At 38.2% G+C, this 22,701-nt stretch overlaps 2 protein-coding genes across 4 annotated transcripts; both read left to right on the forward strand.

Annotated features, from left to right (window-relative positions):
* Positions 1-2,535: 2,535 nt before the first annotated feature.
* gpr20 (G protein-coupled receptor 20) lies at positions 2,536-9,560 on the forward strand. Its single transcript, XM_053494092.1, has 3 exons — positions 2,536-2,638; positions 4,233-4,414; positions 8,463-9,560. Exons 1-3 carry the CDS (start codon positions 2,536-2,538, stop codon positions 9,558-9,560), a joined length of 1,383 nt encoding a protein of 460 aa, XP_053350067.1.
* Positions 9,561-12,118: 2,558 nt separating this feature from the next.
* Positions 12,119-22,100, forward strand: slc45a4b (solute carrier family 45 member 4b). Of its 3 annotated transcripts, none has more exons than XM_053495415.1 (9): positions 12,119-12,181; positions 13,087-13,135; positions 13,367-13,939; positions 14,955-15,143; positions 15,355-15,534; positions 15,839-16,890; positions 16,997-17,096; positions 20,488-20,699; positions 20,862-22,100. In XM_053495415.1, exons 3-9 carry the CDS (start codon positions 13,678-13,680, stop codon positions 21,123-21,125), a joined length of 2,259 nt encoding a protein of 752 aa, XP_053351390.1. In that variant the 5' UTR covers positions 12,119-12,181; positions 13,087-13,135; positions 13,367-13,677; the 3' UTR covers positions 21,126-22,100. The 3 variants fall into 3 exon arrangements, with proteins under 3 accessions (XP_053351390.1, XP_053351389.1, XP_053351391.1); XM_053495414.1 differs by having other exon boundaries at positions 12,123-12,181; positions 13,084-13,135; XM_053495416.1 differs by lacking the exon at positions 12,119-12,181 and adding an exon at positions 12,232-12,322.
* The last annotated feature ends 601 nt before the right edge of the window (positions 22,101-22,701 follow it).

Genomic DNA, 22,701 nt, shown 5'->3' on the forward strand with positions numbered 1-22,701 from the left:
GTTGGACGATTGTTAGGCACCCAACAACCAATTTAGCCCCACAGAGTTATTATTGAACCTTGTGGTTAAAAATGGGAGCTGCAACAATTGCTATTAGAGGCCCATTGTGGCAGGATACATGCTGCCCCATGCTCGCTTTCTGAACAGTTTAGTGAAAAATGAGCAGCAGACAGGGCATTTAATGACAGTGATGCCAGACGTACACCTATTCTGGAAAACTTAAAAAAAAAAAAAAAGTAGACAGCATCTGTATCTGAGAAATGTGTGTGCAACATGTTGACCTTGTTTCCTACACAGAGGATAAGAAAAATAATAGTCTTTATTAATTTATAAAGTTTTTGGGTGTACTGTAGTTTCAATTCTTGTGGTTTTGAGGTTTAGTTAGACTTGACATTTTGCTGCTACCTATTAACCCTGGTTAATGATGCTCTCTCTGTTAATGAAAACCACACACCTGTTATATTGGATGCAACTGAAAAAAGATATACAATCAGTATTGATATAGACTGCATGCCGGATAATTATGTGTTGTTGATGCTCAACTGCAGCTGTGGCAGCCTCTCGACTTTCATCATGCCCCAATAGAATATACTGTTTGGTCATGAGCTGCTGCTGTTCTTGGTGAGGAGGACATCTTAAACTACAACTTACTAGATTGTACCTATATTTTAAATGAAAATATCACTTAATAACCAGGGATGGGTGCAATGTAAAGTATCTAGCACACCCATCAAATCCAGGGTTATCAACAGGGATATATTACACATCCTTAACCAAATATTTCACTTAAAAACTTTTCTGAAAGGTTTATCTGTTTTAGGGCTCTGCACTATACTTCACCAGCGGGACAAAGCAATAAGTCCTTTAGTATGCTACCCTGAATGTTTTCCACCAAAAGGTGCATATAAAAGAACTGTGTGAACTCTTCAAGGTATGAATAATGGTGTTTAAGCTAAAAGTCTATTAGCATTCTAAAAGTGGATCTGTTTTGAAACAAATGTCACATAGTAATGAACTTTATAGTCCTTTTCTAAAAAAGCTCTTTTAAACATCCTGAGGCACTCTCAGAAGCTTTTATCCCTTCCTGTACTGAACTGTGGCAGCCTGAATCCTGCACTCAGACTGAACAAAATTCTCTGTCGCTGTAGAGCAAAATGTTTTTACTGTTTTGCATTTTAACTGCCAGATGTTAAGTGAATCAGAAATTATTCGGCTTGGGCTGAGCTGTGGCATACAGGTTGTCTAATTAGCCATGAATGGAGGTCAACCATTTTATAACCATTTCTTTTAGCGTGTTCATTCACAGCTTTGGGTTCAGGCTCAGAGGTCTCCTCAGGATACAGAGTCACCTGCCAGACATGTGTCTTTAGCCTCACATGGTAGATGAACAGCAAAAGCTTGGTGTATTGATTCTGCTAAAATGAGTCAAGAAGATGGAGTAATTTTCCACTCCAAAAGTGTTAGCAGAAAGTCACCTTTTGACATTTTCATTTCTTGGTCTCAAAAAAAGTTGCCTTTGTGTGATGGTAGATTCCTTGGCATGCACTGTTTAATTATTGCATTATAACAATTAGCTTGCTTGACTACTTACTTGAACTATGAACCAAACAAGCATATTGATATAATTGAATGTAAATGCATTCTCTTAATACACTAATCAACCATAACATTACGTATGACCACTGACCAGGTGAACTGAAAACTGCTGATATTATGGGCACCCAAGGCCAACCCATGCCCATGGGGAACAAAGGCCCGCCATTCAGTCCAATCCCACAGAAAAGCCAATGCAGTACACATCAATGAAAAAGGTCAGTACTGGACACAGTAGAAAGGTATCAGAAAAACAAGTAAACCACAGGCCCAAGGTCGTGAACCTGACCTCCAAGTTTTCCATATCCTGATCAGATTAAGCACCTATGGGATCCCCCAGACAAACATGCTTGTTCCACAGAGGCCCCACCTCAATCCCACAGGTTCCAAAGGATCCAATGACAATGTCCTGGTGCCAGACGGAGTGACGCCCTGAGGGGCTGGAGCTGCCAGGGGGCACAAGGGAAACTCAAACCTATGTGATATTAATGTTATGGCTGACCGGTATGTTCTGCTAATGAAAAGTTTATTTACTTAATACTAAGTATTAAGTCTTTTTTTCGTAAGTGGGTTTAAATACTTATTTCACTCAATGAAATGCAAATCAGTTTCTATCTTTTATTTAAAGTTATTTTTTCAATTTTCCTTTTGATGTGCTATCTGTCACTGTTAAAATAAACCTACCATTAAAATGATACTGTTCTGAGACTTTTCATGTCTTTGTCATTGGACAAATTTACTAAATCAGTGTGCGGTCAAATAAATATTTCCTCCACTGTATTAACTAATGTCGATAACTAAACACAACTTCACCCTGTTCACAGTGTGTGCATTTAAATTACAGCGTATGCACAGTGGTTTAACTTCAGTGTGTCTTGTTTTTGACATGTCCTGTCCATACATTGCATTGCTAACCTTTGCATAATTTTTAAACGGACTAAAATGAGGATGAAGGACAAAGTGGTGACAGCTTGTATTTTTATGGAGGATATACCAAGATCCTCTGGGCTTTATCACAGTGACACGGTGTTTAATCTGTCTTTGGGTAAGGCAGATGTGAGCCTGTCTTTACTACAACTGCCTGGATCTCAAGCCTGTAGAGCATTTAGTCTAGTGACTGCATATTGTGGTGGAAATTCCTTTTAAAACACATATGAAAAGTACTGGCATTTCCTGAAGGGTGGAAAACTTATGTGTACATCAGTGTTATCAGTGTGGTGCATTTTCTGTTAAAGTCTACAATGTTCTTTCTCCAATGACCAAATATTGCACCATTAGGGAAAATCTGCTAGTATTGTGCTGCTTGTACAACATATTTCAGAGTAATTACTTCATAAGAGGACCCATTATCTATTAATCAAGCATCCGTTTCAAGCTATATGTGGTTATTTGTCTGGAGAAATTAAAAAATGCTGTCTGCTAAACTGTAAAGAACCTGTATTGTTTGAGATATTTTAAACATTTTTGTTTTAATTACAGTATCTTCATTGATTAAGGGAACAGTTTGGGATTTTGCAAGCGTGCACTGCCCATAAAAGAATCCAGTAGATGTGCATCGGTTCTGAAACATTATTAACACAATGCACATTTAATACATTGAAATAATTATTTAGCATTGTAATTATTTTATTATACACAGGATTTATGTCTATCCCAATAGATGTTTACCTTCTCACACTCATTCACACCAGTCTGGATAACTTTATGTTTTCGGATATAAAAAGAAACCAAAGGAAACTTAGATGGACAAAGGGAGCATATACAGTTTTGTTCACAATTCTCAAACATTGACAATGAATGAAAATGGCAATAAATAAAATAAACACTGTTCAAGGAAATAATCACTGTTTAAAAATTTGCATGCATTTAGTTCTTAATATTATGAATTAGCTTTTTTAGCATCAATGATGGCATGCAGTCTTTTGTAATAATTGTTCATGAGGTCCTTAATTCTCTCATTAATGGTGTAATTCATTAATATGGGTACTGTATATCTGCCCATTCTTCTTGGCAAAATGCCTTCAGTTTCTGTAAGTATTTTAGTTGTCTTACAAGGTTGAGAACTTCCCAAAGGAGGAACTTACAAAACCTTCACTTTTCTGGTGTAGCCATTGGAGGGTTAACTTGGCCTTGTGGGTTGAATTATTGTCACGATAAAACGATAGAACGATAGATAGATAGATAGATAGATAGATAGATAGATAGATAGAGTAACACAAAGACAGATTGTAGCTTGCACACTGTGTTATCGGTATACAGGGGTCATGTATACCAGAAGTTACTAGTGCAATGGTAAGAACGAAAAAAGTATTAATAGTAATATTAATTAGTATTAATAGTATTAATACAAATAGTATTAATTGGTCAAATACCAATTGTGCAAGAAGCAGCATAAAAGTGACAATAAAATCGAGACTTTTGTTTGTAAGGAAAAGAAATGCAATAGTGAGAGTAACTGAGCAGACCCTGAATCTAACAGATGAGAGAGTTATGTGTGTAACACTGTGGTGTATATAGCAGACAAGCCTTAGCCTAGGTCTCCCAGTCCACATTATCATGTCCCTTTAGAGAGGGACAGAATCAATTTCTGAAATGTGGATTTCTTAAGTATTCTACTGAACACACTTCTCTGTTTGCAGAAAACTATGTGCGCTGGGAGATCGGGTTGGCCATGATGGATAGCATTTTGTTTAGTGTCCTCCTCTCCACCACTTCCTCGAAAGAGTCCAGCTCCACACTAACCACCAAACCAACTCTCCTGACCCTGACTTGTCCAATCACGTGGCATCTCTACGTTTCAGGCACACCACCACGTAGAAAAGTATGCTGGCGATGGCTGATTAATAAAACATTAACAAGAGGTTTTTTTATAGATGTTGAAGAATCCTAGTGTCCTCAGGAAGAGCAGCCAGCTCTGACCTTTCTTATACAGATAGTCAGTGTTCACTGACCAGATCAATTTGTCAGGCGGGGCTCCTTGCTGTAGTGTAGGACTGAGACAGTAGTTGAGGGGGAGGGGCAGTGATAACAGGTCAGACCGTTAAGGGTAAAGGAGTGAGGCAGTCAAACCTGTTAAAGAACATACTGAACTTGGTCCTCACCACATCTCCTGCTATTACACTGCTGTTTTTACAGCCTGTGACGGTTTTCATAGCATCCCAGACCACCCTCATGGTATTTTTCTGCAACTTCTTCTCCACTTTCTTTTGATACTGTATGTCTCCTTGTCTCCTTGTCCTCTTTCAGACTGAACGTTCTTTAGAATGTGTTTGAGCTCATCCTTAAAAACTTTCCTATTCAGGTTCAGTAGAAGTTTGACTTCGCTGGTAATCCGAGGCTTGTTGTTTAGGAAGCAGCACATGGTTCTAACAGGCACAGTGATGTCCATACAGAAGTTAAGGTAGTCTGATGTGTAGACAGGAACAACCAAGAGCGCCCCATGCGCAGCTTTCGTGCTGTGGAATGCAAATTGTCTGTATTTTTTGATACCATGCTGCATTCATCTTACCATCAGTTTTAACTAACTTTCCCATGCCACTGGAGCTCACACAGACCCAAAACCTAAGAGATACACCACCATGCTTTACAGTGGTGTACTTTTCACTGTAGGTCTTGTTGACGATTTATACAAGGACACTAATTATAATTAACATAAGTCACAGATATGGAAACTTCCCTTAAATAGCCATTTAAACCTGTGTGGTGTGTGTGTGTGTTTATAATGTGGCCAAACATTCAAAGATATCTAAAATTTTGATCAGGGCTGTTTGGGTGATTTTAGTTATCATTAAGTTTTTTTGAAATCAATGCCTTCATAATAATAATACACACACACACACGCACACACACACACACACAAAGGCAAAAAACATACTTCAACAGTAGTGTTCACAAATTATTTCAGTAATGCGTAGCAGTATGTCAGTCATTGCACCATCATTATTACTGTCATGAGGCATATATTTTTTTTGTTCAAGTGTGTATACATTTTTTGGGCCCCTCTGTGTATATAAGGAGCATCTTTTTGCTAGTCTCAGTAAAGTTGTACTGTTTGTCATCATGGTATCGTAACAGATTCTGGCTGGTGGTACGACTGACCACTAGGGGCGCTCTCCATACTGTGCATGTTGACTTCATTTGATCAGTTTGAATTTGCTTAAGTGGTTTTCTTGTATAATTATATGTCATGAGTTCTAAAAAAGAAATAAATAAAACAGAATGATTGTAAGAAATACATTTCAGTGAAATATAGTATGCTTTATTTATTAACTTTATGCACTCAGTGATACATTAGGAATCACGTAATGGAACATGAACAGAGTGCCCACAAAGTCAATTATTTTCAAAACCACGGGGTGCAAAGGAGGCGTTGTCTTCTCAGTAGGAAACTCTTAATTTAATAAATGTTTAACAGTATAATAACCTATATACCCTATGTGTAAAATAGTATTGTGTAATTGTGTGTGAAATGGTATTTCAGATTGATCAGAAACTTCTTTGATTTGTGGTGTTGTTTGGCTTTATGGATAGCTTGTCACTATGATCTTTTGCTACAGTATGTATAACATAACCAGCCATGCGGTAGCTGGACTGTGTACCAATGTCAGTTATAAAATGCTTGCTTGTGTTCTATGTATTTTCAAATGTTAATCTCTGCCTAAGGTTAACCTCCCCATGAGCACTTTGGTGATTACTAGTCTAATACTTAGGAATTCAATATTTACGAAAAAAGAATTGCTTCATAAATTCTTATATTCAGAATAAACCTGTAAATGTTACTTTATTCTGTTACTACAGAACTAACAGTAATCATACAGTGAACTCAGTGAGCTAGTTGCTGCACTTCTGCCAAATCTGGATGAATTACTGTTTATCACAAATAAACATATGTTGTATATGATTTTCTCATTGCATTATTATTATTATTATTATTATTATTGTTTTTATTATTTAACTTTATATTATATTTTCTCTCTTTATACAAAAGCAGTACAACCTAAATATCCTCTCCTGCAGGATATCCTCTCTTACTGATTATAACACTCTGATACAGTATCTCTGCATTGTTTAGGATGCCGTTTGGTTAAAGTGGTTATAGTAATGCTACAGATTCTCCAAGGTATCTGAGGTATCCAAGATATTCTCTCCTGTATCTGATGTGATATTTTCACCATAATAATGCAATTAAACATTTGATTGTATTCTTTTGTTCTGTGAGTTACATAGTGTTCAGGTATAGTTTGTAAGTCAGGGGTGGTCTAATGTCAGTCTCCCCTCCAGTGGTCATGGGCTGTAAGGAGGGTGCATGGAGGGAGGGATTAAGAGAAGGAAGATGAAAGATAGAGGGAGTCTTGTGTCTGTTGACTCAATAGTAGTCGTTGGGGTGATGAAGGAAAAAGACATTTTTTGGGGGTAGAGAAATAGAGGTTTTTTGCAGTCAGTCAGTCTCTGAGTGTGTGATGAGCAGTAGAGTCCATTGCTTTAAAGGAAGTGGAGAAAAGGTGAAGTTCAAGTCAGATACAAAATCTGAATTAATAAGCACTGCTATTAGTTATGAAGGGTTAAACCATCACATTCTTCTGATTGCACAGGTAGGTGTGTTTTATTCCCTTCACTTTTGTGACCTTACTCTTAATTTTCAACGTTTCTGTTGTTTCACATTGCTCCATGCAGAAGGCATGCAACATGCCAGGTTTTTATTGAATTTAAAATTTTCGGATTATATATGTAATATATATTTGTATTTAATTATTATGATATTTAATTTTTTTAATTCAATGGTAATAATCGTATAACATAAATCAGGCATCTGAGGATGAACTATACCTAGGTTTTCCTCAAAGATAAAGCTTTACATGATGTCTTTTATATAAAGAAAGGCTGGGTTCCTCAGTCTTATCAGCGAACGAAAAGGGCGACTTTTTACTTGCTCTAGGAGTGTGACCTGGTGGTAGTCAAGGAAATATAGGAAACTTTTTAAAATTGTTAATTTGTTTTAAAAACCAGTCTATTTTAATTATGTCATTTATTTCATTAATAAGGCATCACGGTGGTCTAGTGGTTAGCACTTGCACCTGCAGGGTCCGGGTTCGATTCCCAGCCAGACTCGATTGCCGTCTCTGTGTGCATGTTGTTCGAATGTTCTTCCTGTGCTTGGTGGGTTTCGTCTGGGTACTCCGGTTTCCTCCTAGTCCAAAGACATGTAGGTTAGGTTGATTTTCGTTCCCAAATTGCCCATATTGTGTGTGTGCACCCTGTCCAGGTTGTACCCTGCCTTGTGCCCTAAGCCTCCAGGTCCAGGTCCCCGTGACCCTGAATACAGGATAAAGCAGTATAGAAGATGAGTGATTTCATTAATAAATGTGACCTTTGTATGCACTCTCTTGGTTCATTTAGGCAAAACAAAGAATGAGACATATGTGTAAGAAAACATATTTAGCATAATTCATATGTACCTTTGTCTTTTTTAAGACTGGTATGTTTCAGAGAATTTTTTTAAATTCATAATCTGTTTTTTCTAAAAAGGAAAATAGCACATGCAATAAAGGACAGCATCGATAGGGGAAGGTACATACACATTCATATTTACTTTTTTTAATTAGAGAAATAGAGGGGTTTTTACTAAATTTACTAAATTTACTAAAATTTGATGTTGAAGCTTTTATTTCATAATAAATGTAAATTCATTAAAGATAAGTACAACATACTAGCAGATTTAGTGTCATAGTGGCTTTAAGTGCGAAATATGCATTGTACTGTAGGTTGACAATCGTGACAACCAGTCATGATGATGCTGAAGAGAGCAAAGACTATTAATGCTGAAACTAAGACTAGGCTAATATTTGAGGGAGTAAATTACTTTTTTTTTTCTTCTCAGACACACGACCACAGAGATGGACAGAACAAAAGAGTCGTTATATTTGAATGTGACATCGACGATGACTTTACCAGTCACAACCAATGTTTCCCCATCATACCGTGAACCCTATCTGCACAGACTGGCCCACCTGGATGAGGGTCTCTATAACGACTTCTATAGCCTCTGGATTGCCCTGGTGGTCATTAATGCCCTGATATTTATAGTGGGGATGGCTCTCAACATCATGGCCTTGTACGTCTTCTGTTTCTGTACAAAGCCCAAGACCACATCAGTTATTTATACTATTAATCTAGCTATCACTGATCTTCTGGTGAACCTGTCACTTCCTACCCGTATCATACTGTACTATAGTGGAGGCAGGTGCTTGAATTGTTCTTACGTCCATTTATTTAGCTACTTTGTCAACATGTACTGCAGCATCCTCTTCCTCACCAGCATTTGCGTGGACCGTTATCTTGCCATTGTACAGGTGGAGGCCTCTCACAAGTGGCGCAATCACAACGTGGCTAAAATAGTCTGTATCTGCATCTGGCTTTTTGCCATCGTCGTCACTTACTCTTTCCTCACAACGGCCTTCAAACATTCAGCCTGCTGCGTGTCCAAGCTCTTTGCACTGACAGTATTCGAGTTCTTCCTACCCTTGGTGATCATTGTGGTGTTTACAGTAAAGATTATGTGCGCACTGTCCAGCTCAGACCTCATGCAACAAAGCAGGGACAGACGGATGAAGGCTGTGCAGCTACTCACTACAGTACTAGTGATCTTTACTGTCTGCTTCACACCTTTCCATGTTTGCCAAGTCCTCGTCTACTTCCAGCCTGACCTGCCACACCATGTGATCGTCTACCATGTGACCGTCACACTCAGCAGCCTTAACAGCTGTCTGGATCCTGTTGTGTACTGCTTTGTCACCACTAACTTCCAGTCTACCATGAAGAGGATTTTACAGAAGGCCAAGGAGGAGCAGACCAGTGGCGACATCATTAGCATGCCCAAAAGTTCCAGAGGCTCAGGCACTGTTTTTGCTATCACTAACAGCATGATTTTGATTAATATGAATTCTCCTAAAAACATAGGTGATGGATGAGGCAGTATAGTTTATATTGTTCCGTATCTATATAATGAACTAAATTCTCTTAGACATGATTCTTGATGGTAAATAATTTGCTTTTAACTATTTTACACCAAAGTATTGGGGATGTGAAATAAAAATGCGGAATTGATGTGAACAAGGACTTTCATTTAGCGAAAACAGTGTGTGAACTGATTTCTGCCACTATGTATATATATACGGCACACACACTGTTTTCGCTATATATGTATATATATGGTAGTGACCAGTTTGGTTACATTTTCATATATATATATTGTGGCGTAGGCGGGGCGGCGGCTGGTGACCATCACACCTTGCGGGAAGGGTTTCTATGTGTTCACCCTTTTGGGGAAGTTTGTTTGGGTTAGTGGCTTCGGCCATGTTTGTGTGTGTTAAGTGTGCTAACCGTGCTCTATTTCATGCTTAAGGGTGAATGGTGTGGATCTTGAGTGAATGTGTTTTCCATGCTGTATGTGTAACTGCAAGAAGAAATAAAGTACTCCCAGCCATTTGCATTGGGCATCATCGGTCATCAAACCGTCTATATATATATATATATATACATATATATATATATATATATATATAATATTTTTATTTACTACAGTATATATTTTACTTATTCCAAGCTTGAGACTGTTGTTTGTTAGACAATTTTGCACATTTCAAGAATATATTTTTTCTTTCTTTTTAAAAAGAAAGAAAAGTACCAATTGCACATGACGATTTTTACCTTAAAATGACATAATTGACGAATCTAGTATTTCATAGTAATATTAGGTTTTCCAGTATTGTTTACACTTATGATAAAATTTTTTGCAAAACTATCTGTTTCGCTTTGACTGTCTTGCCCTTTTTATATGCATGGGCTTTTTGTAGAATTGCTGGTACCCTCACAATAACACACAGGTACAATATCAGTCACAAGTTTGAACAAGATTTATTCTTAATTAAAATTTTAAGTAACTTATATAGTCATTATATTTCAGTATATATGTCAGTAGTTCTATATAACTATATAACAAAGTGTCAGTAATTCTATAGCTGGTTGTAACAATTTCCTCCTAGATTATTCATGCAGCATTACCACATCACTTGTATCACAGGGATGTAACCAGGTCTTAGACTGATCTAAGTGCTTTGGTTTTTTCACTGATGGTTAAAGTGTGCAGAGTAAAGCAACTAAACGTATCAGCGTCTTTTTTGTTTACTGGAGTACTCTTCTCACATACTGTACATTGAATTTCTGTTACTGGGGGGTAAGGGCCAGAATAGAAATGTAAATCTGCATTATGTGCTTTTGTCTGATTTCTGGTGTTGGATCCCTTTTAGGATTAATAATGCACAGGCTCTCTTTATGCTCTTTTTTGCTTTGTTATGTTTTGTTATGTTTTGTTATGTTCCCACTGTGCTGTTGAACACACCAGGTGATGGGTTTCGTTGTTCCCTAGCAATTACGGTTCTTTTCTTTGTTGATTAACAGCAGTTGGAATTGATTAAGTTATATTATGGTTAACTGTAGGTCTCGTTCTCCAATTAAAACATCTAATGCTTCCTTCCCTGTTCTTGTTTTGACTTGTTACATGTCTTAAACTCTTCAATAAAAAACTTTTCTCATTCAGGGAGAGTGACTTTGTAACGACCTTGCCCAAGGGCTTAACAGTGGCAAACTGATGGTGGCAGGGCTTGAACCCCTGACCCTCTGATCAGCAGCTCAGATTCTTAACTAACATTAATAGCCAGAGCCTGAGCCTCCGCTAGCCCTCTATATTGTTCCTCTAGTCAAACTACTCCCTCACTCATCATCTATACCACTTTATCCTGTATTCTGGGTTGCAGGGACTGGAGCCTATTCCAGGAGACTTAGGGCATGAGGCAGGGTACAGCCTGGACAGAGTGCCAATCCATCGCAGGGCACACACACACACACACACACACACACACTCACACACTACGGGCAATTTGGGAACGCCAATTAGCCTAATCTGCAGATCTTTAGACTGTGGGAGGAAACTGGAATACCTGAAGGAAACCCACCAAGCACTGGGAGAACATGCAAACTCCATGCACACTGAGATGGGAATCGAACCTGGCCGGAAATCGAACCTGGACTCTGGAGGTGCAAGGTCGACAGTGCTAACCACTACACCACCGTGCCTATATCAACCTAATAATCGTAAAGTTTAACAACATGATATGCTCTATTATGATGTCATGGGATTACTGGCAGAGATATGGATGTAGTCATTCCACATCATTAAAACACAATACTTTATATCAATGAGGCGATTAGGAAATGTTGCATGAGTCAGTTATGAAACAGATGATAAAAATGTTCATAAAAAAGTGTTGAAATCAATAAAGCAGTAAAAGGTGTGGATTTAATAAGAACTAAGAAGGATTTAACCATAAGTTAAAGTATGACATTTCGTTCTCTGGGATTCGATACAAAAAAAATAAATAATAATAATAATAATGATAATAACTTTTAATAAAAATGAGAGATCAGCGTGCTTCCGGGGATTGTGCGGTATGAGTGCCTGGCAACCCGCTGAACACAAAGCCGAGCGTCCCTGTTGGAGCAGATGTGAGACAGTGCAGTGTTTGATTGGCCGGTAAGATTCAACATTTATACCACTATTGATGTGTTTTCGGCTTACAGAAATGAACGTTGTCTTTATTCGAAAGGGAAGACGTTTGTGTGTAAAGATGTCACCGTTTGTAAACCGTGACAGCATCCCATCATCCAACACCAGGTTAGCCTTCTAGCTTAGCGTTTTGGAGAAACCAGACTCAATTAGACGCTGGAGGGGTTTTTGTTTGTTTGTTTGTTTGTTTGTTTTACCAGAACTGACTGAGGGTTAGTTAACACGACCAGACTATCTGAGACTCATAAAAGCTCATAAGATATAAAGCAGTTCGCAGTAAACTGGAGTTTGCTATCCCTCCCTGGATATTACTTCTCATACATTAGCTCAGTGCTATGGCTACGTAACAGCTAGCTATATAACAAACAGGTAACTTAACGGTAACGTGCTGTAGTTAATGGTAGCTCGGGTTGAGAGCGAAATCATTTGACACGCATGGATAAGCGTAAGCATGTTTAATATACGTCAAAGGTAATATTTTTATAGGAAGGAATTAAGATTCTTTTTAGCTTTTTTTTCCCCAACCTACTGAGGTGGAAAGAAAAAGGAAATAAATTGCGCAAGACAGCCGTTTTTTTAGACACGGGCTAATCGTTAATGCCTCACTACTTCCTACAAAAGCTTACTTATACGAGTATTAAAGAAAAGCGCGTGCGCCCTTTGATACTATACATCCAATGAGAAATCGTCTGATGTTCGCAATAAACGTTGTTTTTTTGACCAAGTCGACGCGAGACAGTGACGTGTGACGAAGCTCAGCATTCCGAGCTTCTGCCGTGTCACTGGGCTTTGCTTTGGGAATATACAACCATTACTGTTTTTGTGACTTGAATTCTGAATCATTTATAATTTTTCACACTTGTCTTTAGCAGGAGTTGGGTTTTGCCTTCTAGTGAATGAAAAGCTTCTGAAATAATCAAGGTATGGTTTTGCCTGTGGATTATTTATTTATTTATTTATTTATTTATTTGTGGTTGTTTAAGCTGCTAACATGAGCAATAGATAGGCCTAACTGGTTGAACTGGTATACCTTTAATCCAAGATAAGGCTTCTGGTCTATTGTGAGGACTCTAATTATAATGTACTGCTTAGTTGAGATGAGCTAATTATAATACCCATGCACTTTTTCTTTTTTCTTTATTTTGCATGTAGATATCAACTGATCACTCGATGGGTCTCTTCAGGGAATCGTCTACCTGTGCTGACCTTTATTTTCTCCTCCCCTCTTCCCTTTTCACAATCCAGAAAAATATGACTTGTCACTTAGCCAGAAATGGCTTTTTATGGATTTGTACCAGCCACAGCAAGTGGTAAACCTCACACTGAGGTTAACATATGGAGAAGCCTGTAAGCCCACCTGCAAGTTCATTTTGTCAAAATTTTTTAAGGTGGAGTTTTTCTGTTTGGGTTCGGAATAAAGCTTCGTGCGTGATCGTGTCCGGTTCTTCACTTTAGCTGACTCCATGACAGCCGACATGGTGCCCAAGAAAGTAGATTTGGAGTCTGTACAGATGCTGCATGTGGTGGATTTAAATCCGGTCAAATCTTCAGCCAGCGGAACTAACAAAGAGAAGAAAATGGAGGTTTCCGAAAAATCTGCCAGCGAGGACTCGGTGGATCTCATCCCCAAACGCCTGTGGGTCATGCACGGGGCTGTCATGTTCGGCCGTGAGTTTTGCTATGCCATGGAAACAGCCCTGGTCACACCTGTGCTGCTACAGATAGGTAGGTGACCATTACACTTCTAACCAGTAGTCTCTTGGTTGGGTATGATGCCTATTGCTAGCATGTCAAGATGATTGCACTTTCATCACCCTTCAATTTTCATCATAAACTGATAAACGTTCTTGGATGAGCGATGAAATATCAAGAATTCATGTTTTGACATCCAACTAGGACTCAATAACTGTTGGTTATCATTTCTTCCACTGTAATTGTTCTACATGTTCAATGACAGTTACTTTAGTGCCACAAATACTATGAGGTAGTACAATTTAGGGAAAAACATCCTACAGTATGAAGTGAAACGCTACACAGTACTGGTTACATGCTTATTATGCCAAGGTGGGAACGGACAAGCTGAATGCATATTGTTAACCATTGAATTAATATAAATTATATAATTTTTATAGTTTAATTAAAATTGTCAGCTTCTTATTAAATTACTGCTTTACTTCTATCACAGTCACATGAGCATATGCAAAAGGTAGCCTAAAGGGCAGGAGGTGTGGTTTTTTAATAGGCAGCTTACTGCTACTGAAAGCAGATTTTAGGCCATAGAACATTCTGTCACGTCATAGATTTTGAAATGCCACTCTGAGGGCTTTATGGTCATTTATATTGGACTTTACTGCAGTAGTAAAAAAAAATGTTGCCGGTATCTCGCTGAGGTATTTGATGAGCAGACGGAACATGACAGTATTATGAAAGGCAAGTTACTCAGTAGTGCACATGTTGAAACAGGGTAAGATTTCTGTCACTCACCCTGGGGAGCACACCCAGTGTGCGCCATGTGCTTTCCCAGGGTTTGGTGCATGAATAAGTTGTTTCATAATTGAAAACAACAAACCTAAAAACATCAGATGTGACACTTAAGCTATCACAGAACAGAACAGAGAAGTAAATGAAGAGCAGTGACTTGAATAACATGTTCCCAAACCTCACCAAAATGAATAATTAAAGAATGGCTTTTTTGAATAGAAGACATGTTTAAAAGGTGCTCCATTCTTTTTCTGTTCAGGTCTGCCGGAGCAGTACTACAGTCTGACGTGGTTCCTTAGCCCCATTTTGGGCTTAATCTTTACACCTCTGATTGGCTCAGCCAGTGACCGCTGTACCCTCAGGTGGGGTCGGAGAAGACCCTTTATTCTGGTCCTGTGTGTAGGATTGCTGCTCGGTTTAGCGCTCTTTCTCAATGGTTCTCTAATAGGTGAGGTTTTTCTTTAAATTTTTTCTTTAAATGATTTGCATTCTTATGATGTAAAGAAACATTACATTTAAATTTGTATATACTTCTATTACTTACAAAAACCTGGGAAGGATAGGATTTGAAGTTTCAGCTGCCATTTAGTTATTTATGTAGGATTTCGCATAGGATTGTGTTGACAAGAGAAAACAAGATGCATGTGTGTGTCATATAGGTTTGACTGCAGGGGATGTTCCTGGTAACCAGCCCATTGGGATCATTCTGACAGTGGTAGGTGTAGTGGTGCTGGACTTCTGTGCGGATGCTTTAGATGGACCTATCAGGGCCTACCTGTTGGATGTCGCTGATGGAGAAGATCAAGACATGGCCCTGAATATTCATGCCTTCTCTGCAGGTAACAAGCATAAAAGGTTAATACATATGATGTTGGCACTAGGGAAGGAGGGCATTATTCTCTCATTTGTCCAACATTCTTATTAGTGCAATTTTAACAAGGAAAAAAATGAATAACTAGTTAGTCTGGTTTGTCTAGTTAGTGGAGGCATCCTCACTGTTGAATTTGACTTGTCTTTAATATGAAGCTTAGTAGGCCTTGATATAAAAAGAAATATTAACACAAGTAAAGACTTAATTTTAGATCAGACATGACCTCATTCTAAGTCTCTAACGTCCACTCTATCCTCATGTTGTATTTACAGGTTTAGGTGGAGCTTTGGGTTATATGCTTGGAGGTTTGGACTGGACAAATACTTTCTTAGGGCATGCCTTTAAAGCCCAAGAGCAAGTGCTATTCTTCTTTGCTTCTATCATATTGTGCATTTCTGTGGTGCTTCATCTCTGTAGCATCAAGGAGCAATCAAACAATTCTCGTCAGCAGGAGATATCTGAGACTGAGGAAGGAGACACATCCTCATCCATTCAGCTTAATGAGATCCTGCCTAAGACTCACCAAGTGCCAGAACTGGATCTTATTATTGAGGAAGAGCCTTTTGAAATTTATGAAGACAATCAATCTGAGACAGATATCCAGAACAATTTCCTGAATGTAACGAGAAGTAAAAGTGACTCTGCTCTTGCTGTACCAGACTCTCCTATTAAACTTGACCCAGATTTGGACCTCGGTGATCACTTTTTCCACAATGTAGAGCCTACTTTTTTCCAAGATTTCAACAGTGAAATGCCGTTTGAATATTGCCAAAACAACAGCTGTCAGGCTCATCAGTGCTCCAACCTTGATGATCATCCTGACGTTACCAAAGTTATCAATGGAAACCTTGCAGAGGAAGCCAAATCAAAATGTGACCTGACCCATCAAAATAAAGCCGGTGTTCGTCACTCAAATGCCACAGTGCGCTGTCGCCATCCTTCGTTCTACCGGCAACCTTCCTTTACCTTCTCTTACTACGGCCGGGTGCGATTCCACCGTCTTCGTCGACCCATCGGTTCAGCTCGCCCGATTAAGTCATCACGAAGTCTGAACGACATTGACAGTATAACGGAACTGCAGAAGTGTCACACGCTGCAAAAAAGAGGTAGCTCATCATCTGGAACGGGTGAAGATGACAGTGAAAGTGAAGAAGGAGAAGGAAGTGGCACAACTGTGAAACTGCTTTGGTTGTCCATGTTGAAAATGCCTCCACAGCTCTGGCGCTTGTGTGTGTGCCATCTCATCACTTGGTTTTCCCTTATCTCTGAGATTGTTTTCTATACTGACTTCATGGGACAGGTTATCTATGAAGGAGACCCCATGGTAAGAGGCAGTGCGGATTTTCTATTTTTATTTTTTGGATTATGATTACTGCTGACAACAAACCGCCTTTTTTTTTATTTATTTATTTATTTATTTTTACATTTAGGCTGCTGCAAACTCGACCGCACTTCAAAACTACCATAAGGGAGTACAGATGGGCTGTTGGGGGCTGGTTATCTATGCTGCCACTGCTGCCATCTGCTCAGGTATAATTTACATCTAACAAAGTTTTATTAAAGTTACAATTAAGGAACAACAAAGTGGAAACTTTAGTAGCTGATTTAAAAAAAAAAAAATCATAAAGCTGCAGACCTGAATACTAACTTTAAATGTGTGGTTTAACAGTCACATTAAAGACCATATTAATAACACTGTAGTAAAAATGTCTATTGATTTAAACAATGCACTACCCAGCCGAATCTAGTATTTCTTTGGAACAACTTTTGCCTTGATTATGGCCTTATCATTTTGATACGCTTATGCAATGTAACACCATTTATTTTAGTCCAGAGTCACATTAATTTTTCTCCAAGATCTTGACAGAAAAAAAGATGATAGACTTGGACCGCTGAGTAAAGTCTTCTCCAGAACGTCCCAAAGATTTTCAATAGGGTTAAGGTCTGGACTCTGTCGTCGTTAATTCATGTGTGTTGACGACGTTGTCTGAAAATGTTCTGATGCCTACACAGCTGTTTAGTCCCAATGTCTTGAGTTCTCTTTGCACTGTGGTGTGGAAATGCTCTTACTTTCACTATAACCATGAATTCTACTGTTGTTTTTTCTTTTCTTTTTTCTTTTTTAATTTCACTATGTTTTAAAGTGATCTTCCATAAGACTCATTTAGGATGTTTTTTCGACCACATTTCTTCCTTAAAGGTGATAGTTCACGACTATCCTTCCAGGTTCTAATAATGAGTTACTTAATCCAATTTTAGTAGGTTTTAGCAAGCTTAGCTTTTTCAGCTTAGCTGTTTTTTTTTTTTGTTGCTTGATACAGGACAATAATTTGACCTTTTTAAAAACAGTAATATCCACTGGCCATTACCTTAGGATATGTCTTTTGACATGGTTGTTTAAGAAATGAGAAGCTCCTCACTCCATCAGTTAGAAGTAAATAACTTTTTCCCGGCTAAACCATAATAATCACTGCAGTAATTATCTAATGGTAGGCTCTTAGTATTATCTTAGTACTTTAGTTCTATTTGCTTAGTTAAATCCGATGGTGATTTCCCTTTTTTTTCCTTTCTTGGCCAGGCAGTATATTTACATGTACATAATATAAATGAGTGATTCAAGTAAAAAATGTGTAAATAGTGGCATTTTGGAATCATTGTTGTAAAAGGACGAAATCTTATGCAATAACAAATACAGTCATGGCCAAAAGTTTTGAGAAATATTGGAAGTTGCTGCTTAAGTTTTTATAATAGCAATTTGCATTACTATATTAGAATGTTATGAAGAGTGATCAGATGAATTGGATAGTCCTTCTTTGCCATGAAAATTAATCCCCAAAAAACCTTTTCATTGCTGTCATTCAAGGACCTGCTGAGATCATTTCAGTAATCGTCTTGTTAACTCAGGTGAGAATGTTGACGAGCACAAGGCTGGAGATCATTATGTCAGGCTGATTGGGTTAGAATGGCAGACCTGACATGTTAAAAGGAGGTTGATGCTTGAAATCATTGTTCTTCCATCGTTAACCATGGTGACCTGCAAAGAAACGCGAGCAGCCATCATTGTGTTGCATAAAAATGGCTTCACAGGCAAGGATATTGTGGCTACTAAGATTGCACCTAAATCAACAATTTATAGGATCATCAAGAACTTCAAGGAAAGAGGTTCAATTCTTGTTAAGAAGGCTTCAGGGCGTCCATGAAAGTCCAGCAAGCGCCAGGATCGTCTCCTAAAGAGGATTCAGCTGCGGGATCGGAGTGCCACCAGTGCAGAGCTTGCTCAGGAATGGCAGCTGGCAAGTGTGAGCACATCTGCACGCACAGTGAGGCGAAGACTTTTGGAAGATGGCCTGGTATCAAAAGGGGCAGCAAAGAAGCCACTTCTCTCCAAAAAAAACATCAGGGACACATTGATCTTCTGCAGAAAGTATGGTGAATGGACTGCTGAGGACTGGGGCAAAGTCAAAATCTCCGATGAAGCCTCTTTCCGATTGTTTGGGGCATCTAAAAAAAGGCTTGTCCGGAGAAGAAAAGGTGAGCGCTACCATCAGTCCTGTGTCATGCCAACAGTAAAGCATCCTGGGACCATTCATGCGTGGGGTTGCTTTTCATCCAAGGGAGTGGGCTCACTCACAATTTTGCTTAAAAACACAGCCATGAATAGAGAATGGTACCAAAACACCCTTCAACAGAAACTTCTTTCAACAATCCAACAACAGTTTGGTGAAGACCTATGCATTTCCCAGCACGATGGAGCACCGTGTTGTACGGCGAAAGTGATAACTAAGTGGCTCGGGGACCAAAACGTTGAAATTTTGGATCCATGGCCTGGAAGCTCCCCAGATCTTAATCCCATTGAGAACTTGTGGTCAATCCTTAAGAGGCGGGTGAACAAACAAAAAACAATTAATTCTGACGAACTCCAAGAAGTTATTATGAAAGAATTGTTTGCTATCAGTCAGGATTTGGCCCAGAAGTTGATTGAGAGCATGCCCAGTCGAATTGCAGAGGTCCTGAAAAAGAAGGGACAACACTGCACATACTGACTCTTTGCATAAATGTCATGTAATTGTCGAATAAAACCTTTGAAACGACTGAAGTGCTTGTAATTATATTTCAGTACATCACAGAAACAACTGAAACAAAGATCTAAAAACAGTTTAGCAGCAAACTTTGTGAAAACTAATATTTGTGTCATTATCAAAACTTTTGGCCATGACTGTAGAATGCAATAGAAAAAAGTTTAATAGTATTAATTAATTTTATTTATAAAGCACTTTACATTTGTGGGCAAATCTCAAAGTGCTACACAAGCAAATGCATACAGTGCATACAATGCTTACAGTGATAACCAGTATGACTCGACAACATGGTAGAAGAGATTAAGCATTTCTTCAAATGGTTTATTAATCAATAAGGATGTTTCTAATTTTTTGTTTTGTGTTGTTTTTTTTTTGCCCCGGCCAACATGTATGTGGCTTGCTTATCAGGGACAATCTTATCATTTTGATTAATACACATTCAAATTTCATACAAACTTTAAATAATTTTTTTGATTGTGTAAAGCTGCTTTATTAAAAGCGCTATACAAATAAAATTTAATTTAGTTGTAAGTAACAGTCTTCATATGATGAGCATTATGATAACTGCCTATTTAGAACATAAGTTTGAAAACCTAGTGATGGTCTCAGGTATCACACATTTAAAACAACAATTGTTAAGTCAGTACACTGTGTTACCCTGCAGGTAGCACTCACGGGTGTGTAACCAGCTCAATATCACAATAAGTACAGTGTTATAAGGAATTCCCAAGTTCTATATTTAATGTGCTTAAAATGTCTCAAGTAACACTGTAATTGCCTAGTAAGTACTTTTTTAGATACTACACAAAAACTGAAAACACGGATGTTCTGTCTTTTTAAAGCTGTTCTTCAGAAATACCTCGACAACTATGACTTGAGCATCAGAATCATCTACATGCTGGGAACTCTAGGCTTCGCTGTTGGCACGGCTTTAATGTCCATCTTCCCCAACGTCTACGTCACCATGATAATGATAAGCAGCATGGGATTTATTTGTATGAGCATGTCATACTGTCCTTATGCTTTGCTCGGGCAATATCATGAGATCAAAGAGGTATGAATTTTAATACAATTGCATTTGTTCTTAATATCTCCTAGTGTTACATTTGGTAGATTTTGAAATTAAAATTGTTCACTGTTGCTGTTCATTACAATTTCGAACTATTGGTTACCATCTCTTGTTTTTTTTTTTTTTTTTTTTTGTTTTTTTTAACAGTATGTCCGCCACAGTCCAGGTAACTCTCGCCGAGGCTTCGGTATCGACTGCGCCATTCTGACTTGTCAGGTTTACATTTCTCAGATTTTGGTGGCGTCAGCTCTCGGTGCGATCGTGGAAGCCGTAGGCTCAGTGAGAGTGATCCCAATGCTGGCATCAGGGAGTTCCTTCATCGGGTTTCTTACCGCTGCATTTCTTGTGATTTACCCTGACTCATCTGATGATGACGATGATGAAAATGAGCGAGCCCAGAGTACAGCCTGAGCCTGTTGATGATTAGCAGACCAGGGTTGCCTTCACTGTGTGAAATACAGATGCTTAGGAGCTTCTCATGAGTAATAGAGTAATCATCACTTTTTCACTGTGAATAGTTGAGAAATTAAGTGTTCTACAAAATCAAAATTATAACTCCCAGAATGCATTTCTTTTAAACATAATGTTATATACCTGAGAAGAGTGCGCCTTTCAATCCTGATGATATCCAGGCTACATACAGCGCATACACAAGCAGAATCTATTAAGGTACAGAAAACCGCTGTAATAATCCTAGCATTGTGCTGCAAATAAATAGGTATTTTTAATCGGAATCATACAGAACATTTCAGTGTTCTCTTGGATAACAGTATTATCCGGAATTCTGAAGCTTCACATAGAATTTATCAGTTTTACATAATTTCAGTTTTCAATAGAAATTTTTTCTATTGCCATGATGATAGGGGTGGTCACAGTTCTAACAGAGAGATGGCAATCAACACAGTCCACAGAGTTGCTTTTACAACAACTAAAGCTTAAATTTATTGGTAAACTATGTTTGCATTATGTCAAACAGCATTTGCACATTCAGATTTCGTTTGTTTTTACAAATATGCTGGATTGCCATTTGTGCTTGAAAATGAATCTATCTATATCCGTTCTATCCTTTACATTCTATCTAGTCTATCCTATTTATGCAGACATGCAATAACGAAAGATATGTCCATATGTTTATGATAACATGTATGCACCTAGATGTGTTAAGTTTTCGAGCAAGTATGGTTTACCTATTAATACATTATTAATACTTTGACTTTCTTTAGGCAGCTAGAGGAAAAACTTGCCAAGGCATATAATAAGACAATTGTTCTCAACAGCTATGTGAACAGCACGAGGATGTCTTTTAGTAGAGCCAGGTCGACCAAGCCGTGACTCTGCTCTTGTTTTAGGGTTGTGTTACCCTTTTCTTCCAAATCTGTTAATGATAGAAAAAAGATTCCAAGCTATATGTTTCTGGGACAGTCCACCCTTAGACTGACCAACAATCTGGTATCTTTGGAATTTTCATGTCTAGACATGCTTAAAGATGATTGGTTTGTTCTAGTTAAAAAAAGAAAGAAGGAAATAAATAGTGGTATTAATGTCAACACATTTTGGTGCAAACATTTTATTGTGAAAATAAGAGTGTCTGTTTATTTTTTGTATGCCTGTGGCCCACAATTCTGGATCCATAGCCATTTATTCCTCATGAGAAATTATATGTTTTTCTTTTTACTTCAGTACTAATGATAAAAGCTTGAACAGAACTTGTTCTCATGCACAAGACAGTCGCTGCAGAATTTTACTGCATTTCGTTGTTTGCCTATGGAGCCTGACTTTTGGCTCATCCTGAGAGTGTGTTTTAAAATCAGCTGCTGCATGATGAGGTTTATTATACAGCCTTAACTATGCACAATTTTCAGAGGGAAGTTGTTTTTATATAGAACTTGAGTTTGGTACTTTTTTTTTTTAAGTTCTTTGGTACAACTGATTTTGTGAATTAAAATCACTTGGTCAACTATATTGTTATTGTTTTAATACCCTGGCT

The sequence above is a fragment of the Clarias gariepinus genome, chromosome 4 (genome assembly GCF_024256425.1).
Source record: "Clarias gariepinus isolate MV-2021 ecotype Netherlands chromosome 4, CGAR_prim_01v2, whole genome shotgun sequence".
NCBI classification, from domain to species: domain Eukaryota; kingdom Metazoa; phylum Chordata; class Actinopteri; order Siluriformes; family Clariidae; genus Clarias; species Clarias gariepinus.

Excerpts from the sequence above, each read along its gene's own strand:
- gpr20 (XM_053494092.1), top strand. The coding sequence starts at position 2,536 with ATGAGGATGAAGGACAAAGTGGTGACAGCTTGTATTTTTATGGAGGAT. Across the intron at positions 2,639-4,232 it reads GGTGTTTAATCTGTCTTTGG|AAAACTATGTGCGCTGGGAG; the intron begins GTAAGGCAGATG and ends CTCTGTTTGCAG. Across the intron at positions 4,415-8,462 it reads GCACACCACCACGTAGAAAA|CTTCTCAGACACACGACCAC; the intron begins GTATGCTGGCGA and ends ACTTTTTTTTTT.
- slc45a4b (XM_053495415.1), top strand. The coding sequence starts at position 13,678 with ATGACAGCCGACATGGTGCCCAAGAAAGTAGATTTGGAGTCTGTACAG. Across the intron at positions 15,144-15,354 it reads TCTCAATGGTTCTCTAATAG|GTTTGACTGCAGGGGATGTT; the intron begins GTGAGGTTTTTC and ends TGTGTCATATAG. Across the intron at positions 16,891-16,996 it reads TCTATGAAGGAGACCCCATG|GCTGCTGCAAACTCGACCGC; the intron begins GTAAGAGGCAGT and ends TTTTACATTTAG.